The 16,209-nt window shown below is 55.1% G+C and overlaps 6 protein-coding genes across 6 annotated transcripts; 4 read left to right on the forward strand and 2 right to left on the reverse strand.

The window, feature by feature from the left end:
- Positions 1 to 1,888: 1,888 nt before the first annotated feature.
- Positions 1,889 to 3,250, reverse strand: EV422DRAFT_490606 (MT-A70-domain-containing protein; the record flags this gene model as incomplete). The annotated part of the gene is made up of 6 exons (XM_053067474.1): positions 1,889 to 2,073; positions 2,230 to 2,399; positions 2,462 to 2,542; positions 2,629 to 2,792; positions 2,880 to 2,954; positions 3,035 to 3,250. The coding sequence occupies 6 exons, from the start codon at positions 3,248 to 3,250 to the stop codon at positions 1,889 to 1,891; spliced, it is 891 nt and encodes a 296-aa protein (XP_052930031.1).
- Positions 3,251 to 4,888: 1,638 nt separating this feature from the next.
- Positions 4,889 to 7,512, forward strand: EV422DRAFT_10769 (WD40-repeat-containing domain protein). The gene is made up of 5 exons (XM_053064571.1): positions 4,889 to 5,276; positions 5,562 to 6,737; positions 6,805 to 6,924; positions 6,992 to 7,338; positions 7,421 to 7,512. Exons 1-5 carry the CDS (start codon positions 5,021 to 5,023, stop codon positions 7,472 to 7,474), a joined length of 1,953 nt encoding a protein of 650 aa, XP_052930032.1. The 5' UTR covers positions 4,889 to 5,020; the 3' UTR covers positions 7,475 to 7,512.
- Positions 7,513 to 8,215: 703 nt separating this feature from the next.
- EV422DRAFT_491156 (putative cytochrome b5) lies at positions 8,216 to 8,578 on the forward strand (the record flags this gene model as incomplete). Its single annotated transcript, XM_053067509.1, has 2 exons — positions 8,216 to 8,356; positions 8,465 to 8,578. 2 exons carry the CDS (start codon positions 8,216 to 8,218, stop codon positions 8,576 to 8,578), a joined length of 255 nt encoding a protein of 84 aa, XP_052930033.1.
- A 629-nt stretch (positions 8,579 to 9,207) lies between these two features.
- EV422DRAFT_511426 (NADH-dependent flavin oxidoreductase) lies at positions 9,208 to 10,961 on the forward strand. Its single transcript, XM_053069007.1, has 2 exons — positions 9,208 to 9,629; positions 9,719 to 10,961. The coding sequence occupies exons 1-2, from the start codon at positions 9,303 to 9,305 to the stop codon at positions 10,661 to 10,663; spliced, it is 1,272 nt and encodes a 423-aa protein (XP_052930034.1). The 5' UTR covers positions 9,208 to 9,302; the 3' UTR covers positions 10,664 to 10,961.
- A 95-nt stretch (positions 10,962 to 11,056) lies between these two features.
- Positions 11,057 to 14,658, forward strand: EV422DRAFT_10836 (uncharacterized protein). The gene is made up of 4 exons (XM_053064575.1): positions 11,057 to 11,408; positions 11,516 to 12,826; positions 12,898 to 13,528; positions 13,600 to 14,658. Exons 1-4 carry the CDS (start codon positions 11,346 to 11,348, stop codon positions 14,229 to 14,231), a joined length of 2,637 nt encoding a protein of 878 aa, XP_052930035.1. The 5' UTR covers positions 11,057 to 11,345; the 3' UTR covers positions 14,232 to 14,658.
- Positions 14,133 to 16,087, reverse strand: EV422DRAFT_572784 (Mob1/phocein). The gene is made up of 3 exons (XM_053073163.1): positions 15,951 to 16,087; positions 15,081 to 15,714; positions 14,133 to 14,631 (listed from the first exon to the last, which is right to left on the reverse strand). Exons 1-3 carry the CDS (start codon positions 15,972 to 15,974, stop codon positions 14,588 to 14,590), a joined length of 702 nt encoding a protein of 233 aa, XP_052930036.1. The 5' UTR covers positions 15,975 to 16,087; the 3' UTR covers positions 14,133 to 14,587.
- Between the last annotated feature and the right edge of the window lie 122 nt (positions 16,088 to 16,209).

The raw sequence follows: 16,209 nt of genomic DNA on the forward strand, positions 1-16,209 counted from the left end.
GGACCATCTCCTCCGCCGGCCCCTTGCTCCCTCTGCTACTGGTGCCTATAGTTGCCTGACAGCGCTTGTCCGAATAGGTGGTTCGGCCTCACTTTCGGATTACTTTTAACGCGTCACTAACGCGTCAAACGTTTGAAAGCTTTTGGCTCATCAAGCCTAACCTACTTCTCCCGTATAAGACAAGAATGTAAATGCCGGATGCCGTACTTGCGCTGTTCATCCATGTCCAGCTGCTTGTCCATGGCTCCGATGATGTTGAATGATACTTGCTAGTCGTCAAACTGATGTCGTCAAACATGGCCTTTCTTTCCTTCTCTACGGGCGGATGAATGCTTTACATACTACCAGCGATCGGGGATGTCCTGCATTGCATAGCATCTAGGCTTTGGCAGACGAGATCCGGCATGCAAAGAACTATCCGGCGTTATCACGTAGTACATGTTATTTCAGGCCCTTTTTGGGTGAAAGAGACGAAATGCACTGGCAAGGTCCTCTTTCGCCTCTAAAAATACAATAGGATTCAAGGTGAAACCGTTTGCTTCCCTTCCCATCCATTCCAGTTACAGAGTACGCCAACTCAACGCCCCTGAGATGTATATTCATGCCAACTTCGTCTTCTAACTGACATCCTTCGCTCTGCCTCTGCCTCTGCCTCTGCCTCAAGTCGCGAATCCCGTCGAGAAGCGCACGGTACCCCTGACCTCCTTAATTACAGTCCCTACTCATCTCCCACGACTCCTGTAATTAAGTGGTCAGGAGGTACCCCTGACCTCCTTAATTACAGTGCCTAGTCATCTCCCACGAGTCGATGATCTGCGACAAAGTATTCGACATAAGCCAGATACACCAAGATGCCATAATGTACATGCACGCTTGGACTATGACTGGTACGCTCTTCCAGACCTCCCAAAGAGGCCACGTGGTCGCCGTGCCCAGGAAGGCGAACCTATAAAGCGCCCAACGGCCTTTGTCCTGCACAGAAAGAACGTAGCCAGTTTTTTCGTCAAACGCAATCTCATATATGGGTCCGGACACCTACCTTCATCTCACGAACTTTGAAATCCGCCTCTTCCATGCTCCGCTGCGTATGCAATCGTAACTCCAAGAGCTTGATTCTGTTATGGGGTTAAGACTCCTTCGGTTAGTAATATTGGACCCCGTTTGGACCCTGCTTTCGGGGCTGCAATTTCTGAGTTCCTCACGCGCCTGGTCCGTCAATTTTCGGACACGCTCGCCGCGACAGGTTTGACAGTCCCTTTCGGACAACAGCGGTTGACAAGTGCTTCCTTTATGCACGCTTGGCCTTCATGGGGGACGAGATGAACATATAAATATGTACATTGGCAATGGGGTTCTGCAACGCGACGCTGCCGTTGGAGTCGTCTCTCTTTCTAACGCGTCGATAACGCGTCGGGGTCGAGTCAGCCCGTTTGCTCAATGTCTATCCGTGAGGAAAGCACTTGAAAACGACGCAAGTTTAGGGTGATGAACACATCTGGGACGCCCGTCTCTCTGTCCTCATCCCGCTTTATTTCTACTGGAATGTCCTCTGATTCGATCAGAGAACTTGCATTGAAATTACCACCATGCCTCCATCGGTCCAGAGTACTTGGTGGGTAACCAGCTAAATTGAGGATCACCCCTTTTCATCTTCCAACATCAAGATACATGTTGATATACACGAACACGTTGTACTGCCTGAGCCTACTCATCGAAACAGCGAACTAATAGCTTTCTACGTTCCAATGCTGCCGTTTATACTCCCCTATACGCCGTTTAGCCGCACCACATAGTGTGTAACGAGGACTATCATTCCGGTTGGGTGTACAGCGTGACGGGCGTCTCCGGGTATCGTTTGCGAAACTGTGGAGGACGATGCCCGGACAGGTCAGCTGTTGAGCGATGAAGTGAAGCAAGAGCCCAAATGGAAAGCAGAGACGTATGGAGGAAGCAGAGGGTGGGACAACCCGCTCACCCGCTCAAGCATATCCTCCTCCGAAATCCGCACCCCGTCCAGCTGGTTACCGAGTGTGAGCCAGCCGTCGCGCGTGTTGTGCATTCGTCCGAATATTTCTGCAAGTCGCCATCACATCGGCGTGGTGATGCGTTGAGATGGCAGAATAGGACAGATACGACAACCGAAGAGGAAAGGCCGAAAAAGGGTGCATTAGATTACACATCCCATTCCACCTCACGGTCGGCCGCCAAAAAGAATTCAAACACACTCACCAATCTTTCTCGACCCCGGACAAAGCCGGTCAATGATCCCATAAACCTCATCCGGCTTCCTGCTCGTCTCGCGCACCTCCGCAACCAATACATCCGTATCGATCCCGACATTGTGGTACCGCGGGCGGCCTTTGATGCCGACTAGGCAGTGTTCTTTGCTGTGGTTGAGCCTGTGCGGGTGGGGTGTTATCAGTGCGGTAACGATGGAGGAGAAGGGGGATGGGGGTGATACCAGTGCCCGGTTCGACCGGTTCGGATGAGTTTTTGGAGTTGCATGATTTTGACCCAGATCAGTTCGTCGATTCGCTGGTATCTGCAATGCAAAAAGCGATACATGGTCAGTCTATCGAAAACATCGGTCCGGGAAACTTGCACAAGAGCACCCCTCCCGAAACTCACCCCCAGATCCGCAAACACTCCCTCCCCAACTCCATCGCGCGCCCAGTTACCCACAAAAAGATGAAGCCGTCATCCTGCAACGCGCTGATGGGCATCGCGCGCATCTCGTCGTCGGTCATGGTGCCGTAGGGGAGGTTCATGTGGATGTCCCATGGTGGGTCTGCCTGGGTGCGCCCAAGAGAGGAAGGGCGTTAGGAAAAGAAATCGCCCATTTGGGGGCTATTCAGGGCACCGTCGCTCTCCTCACGCACCATGATAACAGAAAACTTCCCAGCAACGCTGAAATCGAACGTGCGCACATCGCATCGAATCCACTGTGCGGGATGCTATAGATTCCAATTGCCATTGACGTGAGATACATGAAATCCACCATATCTCGCCAGATCACCCCTCACAGAAACCTTACCGGATTGCCCACCCTCGAAACCGGAATAGCCCGCTGAATATCAATCACGCCCCCAACCTCATCCAGCTCGTAGTGGATGTACTTGCACACGTCCATGCGGTGGCAGGTGTTGAGGTAGGAGCAGTCGCCGAGGGAGGGGTCGGTTTGGGGTTGGAGGATGCGGCGGAAATGGAGCTGTTTGGAAATTGGACGGAACAAATGAGATCGAGGCTTCATGAACAGATGTTGGTGGAAAAGACGAGTTTTGACGTACCTTATCACATCTGTATCCTTGCGGATGGTGGTTTAAGCACTCGTCGCGGAGCCGCCAGGGGCAAAAGTCGCGGAAGGGGACATCTTCTTGGCCTTTGAACTAGGATGACAAAGGCCCAATGCGGTCAGCCGTCTCATCGATTTTGCATCCAGCACTGATATGAAATAGAGAACACCTTCTCAGCTATCAGTCGCCACCGCGCGGTTGGTTTACGTATCAGTGAGTAGATGTCCTCGCACATGCCGTCGCGAATGGCTTCCCGGGCGGTTGGGGTTGCTAGGACGGCGTTTGCTTCTTCCAGTCCTGATGCGGGCCCAGAAAAATGTACTCGGTGAAGCAATGCTGGTTGTTGGACGAGGGATGAAGGGAGATGCTTTACCAGGCAATTTTGGAGCGACATCCCATGTCAGGACAGGACCCTCTTGTGGGCTTTGTGATCTCGGCGCAAGTTGCGAGTCGTTTTTGGTATCTGCCGGGTGCTCGGCGCCCTCACGGGAGGTTGGCATTGACGACAGCCTCATAGCGGCCCTGCAAGAAGAATCAGTGTTGGGTCAGCGAGACGGGGAGCACATGTTGGTTGGCCGGTTGTGGGGTTCAATGCTTGGCTGGATGTTTGAAACGATGCCCTGCTCGCTCCACTCGCGACGAGGAAGGTTGGGCTCGTGTTATGCGCACGATCGATGGCTTCCGACCTGCTACTTTATATCTCTCCTCGCAATTCGATGGCTGGTTGGTTGAACGAGACCCTGCTCGCTCCGCTCGCGACGGGGAGGTCGAGCTGCGTGTGCTCCAAGCTCGCTTCGCTCGCAAAGATCTGACGCTCGCATTCTCCTCGCTTTGCTCAGCTTCACACACCTGACGGAATCCACGGCAACCACAACATCCCTCTCCTTTCCATGCACGCCAACCCTTCTCAATTCCAAAACGCCATCCCTTTCCAGATCCTCCAAATACACCTCAATGTTTCTCAAATTCCAATCGTTGACGTGCAAATTCGTAACAGGAGGTATATCAGATTGCCCATGAATGTGCTTGAGGAGGGTAAGAGAACTCATGGGCAGGCGCGCAATGATGTGAGGGTTGCATAAGGCATGGATTATTTGGGTGTGAAGGATGGAGGAAGGCGTTACGAAGGTTGGGTCGAATGCTGGATCGAGAGTGGTATCGATTTGCTGCATGGTTTGGTATTCTGATTGTGACTTGGCGGGTTTTGACTCGAAGGTTTCTCGGCTCGCTTGATCCTGGTGGGATGAAGTTGGAGATGAGGGGCGATTGAGTGCCTGACGTCGTTTCAGAGACGCTCGGAGACGCTCGTGGATAGACAAGGATAGTTCGTCTGCAGGGGCCATCGTTCGGCGGGCGGTGAGCGAAGTTATGGATGACAGCGGCTGCTTGCTTGGAAGGCGTTGAGAAAGCGAGAGGAGAGGCTGTTGACCAGACGAGAAGGAATGAAGGTCAAGCCGCTTCCGGGTTGTTCCACCTTTTATTGTGGAGAGAGACGACGGCGACGGCGGGGGGGGGGGGGGGGGCGTTTGTCCTGTCAGGCCGTCAATGCTGTCAGTCAGCAACCTGCGTCACGCACGCTCACCCGCCCGCCCGCCCGCTCCCTCCCCGCTCCCCTTTGAGGACAACAACAATTGCGGCCTTTCCCCACCAACTACCATATGTAGTCCCATCGCTGCTTTTCTTGCTAGCTCGCTTGGTGCACAGCAGCTGACGCACTTGCACTTGCAATGGCCACTCCCGCAGGCGCACCAACTACCTCCTTGTCCACAAGGAGTATCGCCGCCGCCGCCGACACTGACACCGACGACGAGGGCTTTGACGAACTGTGTCTATTACCTTCTCACCATAACAGCAACAGCGACAGTACCAACAACAACAAAAGCGAGCAGTCGCCCTCTTACTCGGAAAACAGCTGGAAGTCGACTCATGGCCTTCCACCTACTTCCGTATCTTTCGCCACTTGGTCTGAAATAGAGCGCGCTGGTAAGTGTTTTATTCCGAGCCGTAGCGAGCCCAACACGCACAGGAGCCGAGCGCAGCGAGGAGAATGCTCAAGGCACGCGAGCGAAGCGATCTACTCTCCGCCCACCGCAACCCAACATCCTCGTCGCGAGCGGAGCGAGCAAGGGAGCGCTTGTTGGTCGGCGGTTGATGGCTGGTGGTTGTTCATCGGCGGCTGATGGCTTGGTTGATGGCTTCGCTTCGCTCATCCATGTTCATCCGCGTCAAATCAACTTATAAACCCACTCACTCGTTTATCACCCCCAGAATTCGCATTTGCTCTCCTCCAAACCCTTTCGGCCCCTCTCCTGGGCTCCATCTCCCGCCGCATCCAGCCTCTCCTCGCCCGTGACTTTATCGCCCGTCTTCCACTTGAAATCGCTGCTCACATCCTCAGCTACACGAACCCACGGACGCTAGTCCGCGTCGCACGCGTCTCGTCGGAATGGAGGGCTGTAGCATACGATAACTCCGTCTGGCATAGCTTGTATGTAGGCAAAGGGTGGAAGATCAGCGATAACTACCTCAATGAGAGGGTTCGCTGGAGCAATGACGTTGAGCGGCGGAGGCTGAGGAAGGAGAGCCGAAGGGCACACGGGAGGAAAAAGAAAGATGACCTGATGGACGAATTCCAGAATGTGAAGATTTGCGATTCGGCAGGTGATCATATCGGCGTCGCCCGAACCTACAGCAACACTCGTAGCACTAGTAGTAGTAGCAGCAGTAGCAGCGATAGCGAAACCGATCACGAGGAGCCAGCAGCGTCGACAACGGCACTCGCAGCAGAGCAACCCTCCTCAACATCCCTTCTCAAACCTCGCTCATCACTCTCATCCCTCATCGACCGCGGCACCATCCCCTCCCCCTTCGGCCGCCCCCAAAGCCGACTCTCCACCGCCAGCCACTTCTCCCATACCTCCTCCTCAACCCCCTTAATCCCCTGGCGCGAGATCTACCATCAACGCCACAACCTTGCCCAAAACTGGCTCCACAACCGCTGCAGCACCACCGTTTTCCAGGGGCACACCGAGGCCGTGTACTGCCTCCAATTCGATTCGCGGAAGATCGTTTCGGGGTCGAGGGATAAAACGCTGAAGATATGGGATACCCGGTCGGGACATTGTAAGGCCACGTTGAGGGGACATACCGGGTCCGTATTGTGTCTGCAATACAATGAAAACATCATCGTCTCCGGCTCTTCGGATTGGAGCATGATCGTGTGGGACGTGCGGAGTGGCAGGATGTTGCGGACGATGACGGGACATATGGAGAGTGTGCTGAATTTGAGGTTTGATGAGAAGTGGGTGGTTAGTTGTAGTAAAGATACGACTGTCAAGGTGTGGGATCTGGAGTCGGGAAAGCTGGTGAGGACGATGGTGGGGCATCGGGCGGCGGTTAATGCGGTGCAGATGAAGGGGAGGGTGGTTGTTTCTGCGTCTGGAGGTGAGTGGACCGGAATCCTTTATGCTGTTTGCAACATCGTGTAGCAGGCTGATTCCGTTGAGCATAGACCGCTCCATCAAACTATGGGACCTCCACACCGGCGCCCACCTCAAAACCCTCCTCGGCCACACCCGCGGCATCGCGTGCATTCAATTCGACGGGGATCTCATCGTCTCCGGGTCTTCAGGTAACTTACCCAACCCCCTCGCCATGGCCCCGTATCTCAACCAGACTCGAATTCTTCCCATAACCAGACAGCACAATAAAACTTTGGTCAGCCCCCACCGGCACCCTTCTCCGCACCATCGACGGGCACACCTCCCTCGTCCGCACCCTCCAATTCGACGACACCCGGATCGTTTCGGGGAGCTATGACGAGACTATCAAAGTCTGGGATTTGAAGACGGGGGAGCTTCTTCTGGATTTGTGTGGGGGTGGGAATCTGGGGGCGACGAGGATGGGAGTGGAGGGCGCGGGTGGGATTACGACTGTGGGGGCGGCGGCGACGAATGTGGGGACGACGCCGACCCGCGCGCATTCTGGCCGCGTGTTCAAACTTGCGTTTGACGAGACGCGGATCGTTAGTTGTAGTCAGGACCAGGTATGATTCTGAACAGGAAACGAGTGGAATTTGGCTGCAGAAAAGCATCACTGACGTCTGTGTGTGTTCTGAAACCGAACAGACCATCATCGTCTGGGACTTTGCCAAGGGCGTTGATTCGCGATACTTTGTCTAGGACGGTCTGCGAACGCTTTCAACGAGCACCCCGATACCCCGAATATCATCCCACCATCCCACTCAAGTCGACGATCTCATCGATGTTCGTCCCGTTCGCAGCGCGTACGCCCAACTTTGCTCAAAAGCTCTTGCACAACTCCGCTTTTGGATGTCCGGCGGCGTTTATACCCCTCTTTGCGTCCCTGACACCATACCCGACTCCCAGCAACGGACAAGGGACACCGTGTCGTCGAATAGAAGCTCATATACCCACCCCATCATACCCCATCAGGACACCAGCTCCGCGCATCCTCTCCCCTCACTCCCAAGAAAAGACAATTTGGCTTTCCTTAATGAGCGCGGCCCGGCACATCTCAACAAACACGCTTTCTGCCAGTCATCGCGTCGGACCGCATCCACTTCAGCGGTTTTCAGTGTACCGCCGGCATGTTACGAACCCTTTTTGTCTATGGTGTATACCACCTATAAAAGTTTTTGTGTTTTTTTTGTTCCTTCCCCCCGTGTAAATACACTCAAGTTTTTGGTTTCCCTTCCTACCGCATTCTTTGCATTTACTGGCCTCCAGCAGGGGAGGGCTTCGGCAGTCAAAGTCGGAATGCAACCCAGAATGCAGGACATGAGAACACGGTCCACGCGATTGCGCCATGGCCCTCTTGTCCCTCGGTGGCCGATATCTCCCGCGCAACTCACAGTTCCCCAAGCAGAAGCACTTCGCACACAACATCCACCACGACGAACCATGTCCGCCAAAACCTTCACCCTCGAGCAAGTCGCCGAGCACAAGTCAGACTCGTCGGCCTGGGTCATCGTCAAGGGCAAGGTCTACGACGTCACGTCTTTCTTGGATGACCATCCAGGTGGCAAGAAGGTCCTCTTGAAGGTGAGTGTGTAAGGAAGCGGGGGGCGCCGACCCTTTCTGGGGTGACGGACGGATACGTGTACTGTACATTGATGGTCATATGTGCTTACGGTTTTAATGGGTCAATAGAACTGCGGAAAGGACGCGACGAAGCAGTTTGAGCAGTTCCATTCCGACAAGGTTTTGGACAAATATGGGCCCAAGCTATATATCGGTGATGTGAAGACTGCCGCCAAGCTGTAGATACAGATACGAAGCGCTGCTTTGCATCGAGATGAGCTGGATGGGAGTGCAGGACTAGATATTCCGGTTCGCCCACTGCACGATGGTCCGCCTGGACACCTGGGACTGACTTGAATGGAGGAGGAAAGCGAGCGGCGCTCGCTATGGGACCTGATGCGAGCGGAGGACTGTGTTCCGTAAGGCAGTGTCAGACGACACTTACAACCGCCTCCATGTCGTCGGCACTATAGAAGCTATTTCTGTCGTTACACTCGACACCATCCCATATCCTTTGATTTCTTAATGTGATATCCTTGGGCAGGAAAAATATCATTTGACAAACGACGTAGGAATTGGAAGCTGTAGAAATCGGGAATCCATCCCATCAAACCTGGCGATAATGGAAGATGCCACGTTGCTGTCCTTCCGGCTTCTCTGTATTGGGTAGCTAGCTAGTATGTCCTGTGCTATTGCGTATATAGCTGTTGGAGTGTCTTCCCAGTCTCCCAGTGTCTTCCCAGTGTCTTCTGTGTACTGTATGTATATGTATTTGTCAGCTGCTGCCGTCACGGTGAGCCAAATGCGCGGAAACGCGTCAACATTGAGATGCTGAATCACTAATGCTGAGGAGGGAGGAGGAGGGTATAAAAGGACCCTTTCCACCCGCCCATCTTGCCCGTCTTGCGTTCGGAAACCACTCTCAACATCACTCGCGGACAACAGCAACACCTCTCACGCAACAAACATGTCCCAAGTCACCACCTCCTCCCCGGCAACCGCCTCACACCCGGTCATCCGCAACGTCGCACAACCAGGCGTCTCCTACTTCACTCCCGCTCAAATCCCGCCAGCCGGAACCGCCAGGGCGGAAGATAATGACACCGTCCCGAAGCTATTCACTCCCCTAACCATCCGCGGAGTCACTTTTCAAAACAGAATATTCCTCTCGCCCCTGTGCCAGTATTCGGCGGACAAGGGGAGGCTTACGGACTGGCATTTGACGCACCTAGGCGGGATCATTCAGAGGGGGCCGGGGTTGAGTATCGTTGAGGCTACTAGTGTTACTCCTGAGGTGAGTGGTCGAACGAGGCGCTCATTCGCTAGCGAAGCCTTTCCTCACGCCCACATCCCACCTACATCTCATCTCAACCCCCGACACAGGGAAGGATCACACCAGAGGATAGCGGTCTGTGGGAAGATTCGCAGATAGCCCCGCTGCAACGTATCGTCGAATTCGCACACTCGCAAAACCAAAAGATTGGCATCCAAATCGCTCACGCGGGCCGCAAAGCCAGTACCGTTGCACCCTGGCTCGACTTTGGGGCCACCGCCGTGGAAGAAGTCGGTGGTTGGCCGGACAAAGTCGTTGCCCCTTCCGCCATTGCCTATTCCAAGACGTTTCCTTCGCCAAAGGAGTTGGACAAACAGGGCATCGAACGAATCAAACAGGCATTCGTCGATGCGGCCAAGCGGGCCGTCACTGCAGGATTCGACGTGATTGAAATTCACAACGCCCACGGGTACCTCCTGCACCAATTCAATAGTCCCGTCAGCAACAAACGAACCGACGAGTATGGAGGAAGCTTTGAAAACAGGATTCGTTTGACGTTGGAGGTGGTGGAAGCCGTCAGGGCGGTCTTGCCAAAGGAAACACCCTTGTTCCTTCGCATCTCTGCCGACGACTGGTTGAAGGGGGATTCAGAGTTCCCGGAATCTTGGACCGTCGAGGATACGATCAGACTGGCACCCCTGCTGGCCGAACGAGGCGTGGATTTGCTCGACGTCAGCTCCGCGGGCATCCATCCCAAACAAAACATCTTCAAGCGCGGCCCGGGCTACCAAGCCCCCTTCGCACAAGCCATCAAAAAGGCCGTGGGAGATAAACTCCATGTGACCGCTGTGGGATCAATCGACACGGGAAAATTGGCGGAAGTGCTTTTGCATTCGGGATTGGACGGGATCATGGTCGGCAGAGGGTTTCAGAAGAATCCGGGATTGGTCTGGACTTTTGCTGAAGAGTTGGGTGTGCATATCAAGATGGCCAATCAGATTGAGTGGGGATTTGCCGGAAGGGGTGGCGGGAAGAAGAAGGCGGAGAAGAAATGATGGTGCTTCTCAGGAGGCCCGGCCATTGCGGTACGGCGTAGGAGGAAATTTAGCTCACGTTTGCGTGGGGGGTGGCTCATGGGATGGGTAAAGCGTGAGATAGGGATGAACTGCGTCTCCAGCAAGGAGTTGGGGAAGAAGTGTTGATCCCGCTGACGCCCCTCCCAGTCTAGCTTCAGTTTAGTTATCCCCCTCTCTTTTATGTATTCGATACTGTATCCAATAAGGGAAGATGCCACGTTGCTTGCCTCTCCAAGACTCTCATCCCATTCTATCGTACTGCATCCCGCTGTCTACATCCACCTGTTCTGTTCTGGTTTGCTGGTGTGTCTCCCAGCGGTAAGCATCCAACGCGAATGGCGAATGCAGGCCTCAAATTGCAACGCGTGGAAACGTGAAATTATCGTCACGAAAGCCGCTGTTATCTGGGCGCTCTTTCCACTTTCCCACCACCGCTTGTCCTCATATGCCTTCGTAGGCTTGAACTGGGTGTGCTTCGTGAGACAGCCGTTCACCACCAGGTGCCAAGAAAAGCTCCTCCCCTCTCCCGCAAGCAACTGTACAAACGGTCTCGGTTGGGTGTCGGTGCCACCTTCGTTGCATTTCATACTTTCGTCGAATGGCATCCCTCCAGTGACCCACCTCTTTTCAAGAGAACGGAACGGCGGCAACAGTAACAGTGATGGATATCAACTCGATAATCGCGGCGTTGCCGCAGCCGCTGTCTAGTGAGGACTTGCGTATGGTGAGTCAAAGGTGCCCATGTCCGTTGTCTTTGTCGGGACTGTCAGGACGCCATTGGGTGGTTTCCTTGACCGGGTGCGACTGCTCACTCACGCTTTACAATCATAGGTTCTGTCCATTGCGGAAGAGCATCGGAAGGCAAAAGAGGCAGAGCAGAAGTCAAAGGAGCTGGAGCTTGCTATACTGCAGCAAGGACGCACTCACATTTGCGAGGAGGGGTTGCCTTCGTTGGGCGACATACCACAACCGCAGCCGCTACAGCAGCAGCTCAATTTACCACAAAACCAGCAACAGCAGCATACCGAACAACAGTCGCCATTTGAGGGTTTGCAGCCAGTGCAGGCTGCAGCGGCTCCACCGCGGCATCACCACTCAGTGCCCGTCCACTCAAATCCATTCCAACATGTGCCCCAACTACCGCACTCCGAGAGCTTCCCGCGCTTTTCGCCCCCCTTCTCAAACGACCCGCTCATATTCCCCAACCCCCTCGGATCTTCATCTCAGCATATCCCCCCCTTTGCAACACCACCGGCGTTGAATGATTTCGTCCTCAACAACCCCTCGCCGAGGAGTCTGTCGTTCCAGCAGGATCAGCCGGTGGCGGACTTCATGCAGGACTTCTCGACGGACCTCGATGGGGAAACGGCGCACTTTTATTCGGATTTGGCGTTCCTACCGATGTTGTTTGAGAATCTCCCGGAAGCGCCGGCAACTGCGTCTTCTTTCAACACTGGTGTCTCGCAGACAGTGCAAAATGGGTTGAACGCGGCCTCTCTTCCGTCCGTTCCCGCAGAGACCGATTTGGCACAGCCACAGCCACAGCAACGACAGCAGCGCCAGCATTTCTCCGTCGGAAGCTCGTCGTCAGTCGGCTCTCCAGAGACTGTGACAACAACTTCGCCACCCTCCGTCCCGGGCACGAACCAAAACCTCCCCCCCAAGCGCGTTGACCGCCGCGGGGCATACCCACAAACAGGGGCTCGCGCACCCAAAAAGAGGGAAGTAGCCCAAGAAGACGGCACATGTCGATCATGCGGCGAATCCTTCGTCCAGCTCTTCTTGCACGGCACAACCGCCCAACTCGCCTCCGAATACCTCCTCGACCTCGAATGCCCTTCCTGCGCGCCCAAAATCAACGTCAACACAGTCGTCAGCGGCCACGCCAACAAACGCCCCAAACGATCCTCCCGCAAACGTCCCGCCGCGATGGCTAACCATCGCAAACACGCTATCTTCGAATGTAATGTGTGCAGACGACCGGGAGGCTGTGGGGGCATCAACGCGGATGTGGATGGCACGAGCGAGGCGGGGTGGATGGATCCGGAGTTTGCGGTGGAGTATGTGTGTAATACGTGTAATGTGAAGTATGCGTTGTGTTCGGAGTGTGGGGCTGGCGGGGGAAAGTTTCGGACGGGAAAGGTATGTTTTCGGTGACATAGCGGTTCTCTTTTCGATCGTTGAGAGTACTAACCGTGAACATCCATAAACAGTGGCGACCCGTGGAACTCTTCGGCCAATCCCGCGCCACCTGCTCCCTGAACCACTTCCGCTTCGCCGGCCTCGATACCCAAGTCGCCGTCTACCTCGTCGGAGGCGAAGCTGCCGACTTTGAGCATCTACCCCACGGCTGGCGCACCCCCGACGCGCCACTCTCTTCTCTCTGCCCCGAATTCTTGCAAGCCATCAAACAATGCGCATCGGACGGCATCCTTGATGGTGAAGCCCTGCCGAAGGTCATGGAAGCCGTCGATCCGCCATGGAGTTGGGAGAAATTGAGCACCCTCGTGGAGGATCTGACCTGCAGGATCAATATGGCTGTGAGCGGCGGGGCGGCGTACCGCGGTAAAATCCCGAGTCAGACGGATACGGATAAGCGGTTCATTCGCACGTACCTCGGCGTGCGTTATGTTACGCCACGGCATATCCGGCAGCAGATGCGGGCGCAGGGGAAGAAAGGCAGCGCGAACGGGGAGGTGGTGTTGAGTGGGAATGGGTTGGAGCCTACACCGCCACAGGAGGAGGTTTTTGCGAACCCGTCGTACCCGGCGCCCAAGGTAGTGACGTATTCATTTCTGCAGTGGCATATGCGGCATGGGACTGTGCTTGCTACAAGCGGGTTGGGTAAGGATATTTCCCTTTTGTGTTTTGTGGTTAGCGGGGAAAACTGACGGGTTCCTTTTTCCCGGCAACAGGTCGAGCAACATCCAAACCAGCAGGCCGCTCACCTATGGGCGAAATCATCCGCCGCATCGCCGACGACCAGGAATACATGACCCGCGCCGCCGCAACCCACCCCCGCACCTCCCTCCACCCCTCCCTCTCCGACGTCACCCCCCCACTCCCCGCACATCCCCCCCGCCCCAAATGGATGCGCTTCACCAACTGGTCCTCAGGCGCGACCGGCGCCGCCGACCCAACTCAATCCACCACCTTCGACAAAACCCAAGAACCCGGCGTCCCCAGCACAACCCCCTTCGAAGACGACGGCATGCGCCCATACCGTCTCGTCGGGTTCCGCACCCTCCCCGAGATCCCCGAGTGCGGGTGGTCGGTGAACGACGATAGATGGACGCCGGGTGTGCATCCGGCTGCGTGGGCGCATTGTAGGGTGACCACGTGGGTGGCGCCGTTTGAGGAGGCGTTGAGGGGGTTCACGGTGTGGGGGAATCGGACGGTGCCGACGGGGGCGGCGTTGACGGCGGCGTTGGTGAAGGGGGGGTTGGTCGGGGGGGATGTGGTCATAGGCGCGGCGGGGCCGGGGAAAGGGAGGAAACGGGGGAGTGTGGATGAGGAGGATGAGGAGGAGGATGAGGAGGACTCATGACTTTTGCAATCCGAACGAATGGAGGCAAATCGTAAGTCAACGCCCTGGACAGCAGATCCGGTGTTCAAAGCCCCCGGACACCCTTTCACTCTAAAGTTGATGGATTCTTGAGGTGGACGGCCGGTGAGGGACGGACCATTGACCGTCGTCCCATCTCGTTTACCTAGAATAGGTAGAAGTTTAATGTATCTGAGGAGATATCTGCCCCGGAGACGTCTACAGTAGAAGCAAAGCGTACAGCAGTCGAGGGTGTGGTATGCGTTGTCGGTACATGTGCAGTTTCGGGCGTATGTAGTGTGTAGTCGTTGCTGGGTTTCCTCGGCTTCCCTCTCTCTCTTTGTGGTGGACGTGAACGGTCATTTTGTGTACCTCTCTCGCAACACCTCTTTTGGGAACAGTTCTGAGACAATGGTCGACACACAAACTGATGAGGTATCAAAGCATAATCGACCAGGCCATTCGAGCAAGCAAGGTAGGCACCATTTTACACATTCCAAAAAAGAGAACACAGAATAGGATTACACAGGGGGTATTAGTGGATTAGATGGAAGGGAGACGGGAAGGAAAGGCGGCCCAAAAAAGAACAGTCGTAAAGGTAGGAGAGACACGTCTGAGGTTTGAGAGATACTGTAGGCGGTAGCGCATGCAGGCGAGGGTGGCAGCCGTGTGTCGAGAGATGGTGGGAAGCAGTCCCCTGCTCGACAAGGAATTTCCCCGGCTGGCGGTCTGATTGCGCCCCGCTCGATCCATCGCGTCGTCCTCCCCACATTCATCACTGGGCGAGACCGGTCGGTGACGAAGCGGCAGCAGCCGGACTATGTATCCCCACGACCCCACCGGGCCCAGCACCCGGTGCCCCAGCCCTATTCTCATTCGTCAACGTCTTGATCAGCTCCTCCAGCGGGGCCAGCTCCTTCTTATCGATCAGCGCAAACTCCTGCACAAAAAACACAAAGTGCTTAAACGACGTATTCAGGTGCGCCTCCTCGCCCAGCGCGACGATCTTTGGGAAATGCGCGTGGTAGATATGCGCGTAAACTCTGAACAACCGCTTGAAGATATTTTTGACAATGCCCGGGAACGACTTCGGGAACGGCACGCCGATTTTGGAAGGAAAGATGGCTTCGTCGTCGAGTTGCGCTTGGACCCAGGTCATCAGGTAGTCGACGTATTCGGGCGCCGAGACTTTAACGGGTTTTTTGAACTGGACGCCGTCGCACCAGTGGTATTCGTATTTGGGGCCCGCGGACATGACGGGGCATTCGGAGGGGGTGCAGAATTCGGTGATTGTGCCGTAGAGCATGTTGATCTGGTTGAAAAAGTCAACGGTGTTGACTGCTAGCCACTCGTTCATGTCTTCGCCTTCCGGAAGGGAGACGGCGAGCCGAAGGTTACCGGAGCCGAGGGTTGCCTCTGCATATTTTTTGAGTTGATATTGTTTGGTGCCTTCGGGGATGTTCCGTTTTGGCTTGAACGTTTTGTTCTGTAAGACGTGAAGGACAGGGTTAGTGAAAATAACACATGGGGCGATTCTTTTGCGACGCACGGGGAGGACCGCTTTATCGCACCGCCGACCCCGTTCTTCTCGGGCTTTCCCAAGCGCTGATAAAGTGCTCGATGCGCACCGGACATCCCAATGCTCCCCGGAAAGCCCTCAGTTTGACGCGCGATTGAGCACATTCGCGCGCCAAGCAGCCAGCTACACAGTCGGGTACATACCCCTTTTAACCCGAAGAAGCTCATGGCGAACGGCGAGTGGAGGAGAGCGAGGTTGAATTTGCGAAGGGGTGGGAGTTACGGTCTTCCGAAGTGACTTATGCAGTGTGCAGGGAAGGCTGGTGAACTTTCAATTCCCCATTACGGCACACGAGACGGGACTGATCCAAGTGGAACGCGTGATGTTTATCTCACAGGTCACGTGCGCAGACTGCCCTGTGAACATGCAACATGGGCAGAAGGGCTTTCCCAGACGAAATTT

The sequence above is a fragment of the Fimicolochytrium jonesii genome, assembly GCF_025526975.1.
Source record: "Fimicolochytrium jonesii strain JEL569 chromosome Unknown EV422scaffold_1, whole genome shotgun sequence".
NCBI lineage: Eukaryota > Fungi > Chytridiomycota > Chytridiomycetes > Spizellomycetales > Powellomycetaceae > Fimicolochytrium > Fimicolochytrium jonesii.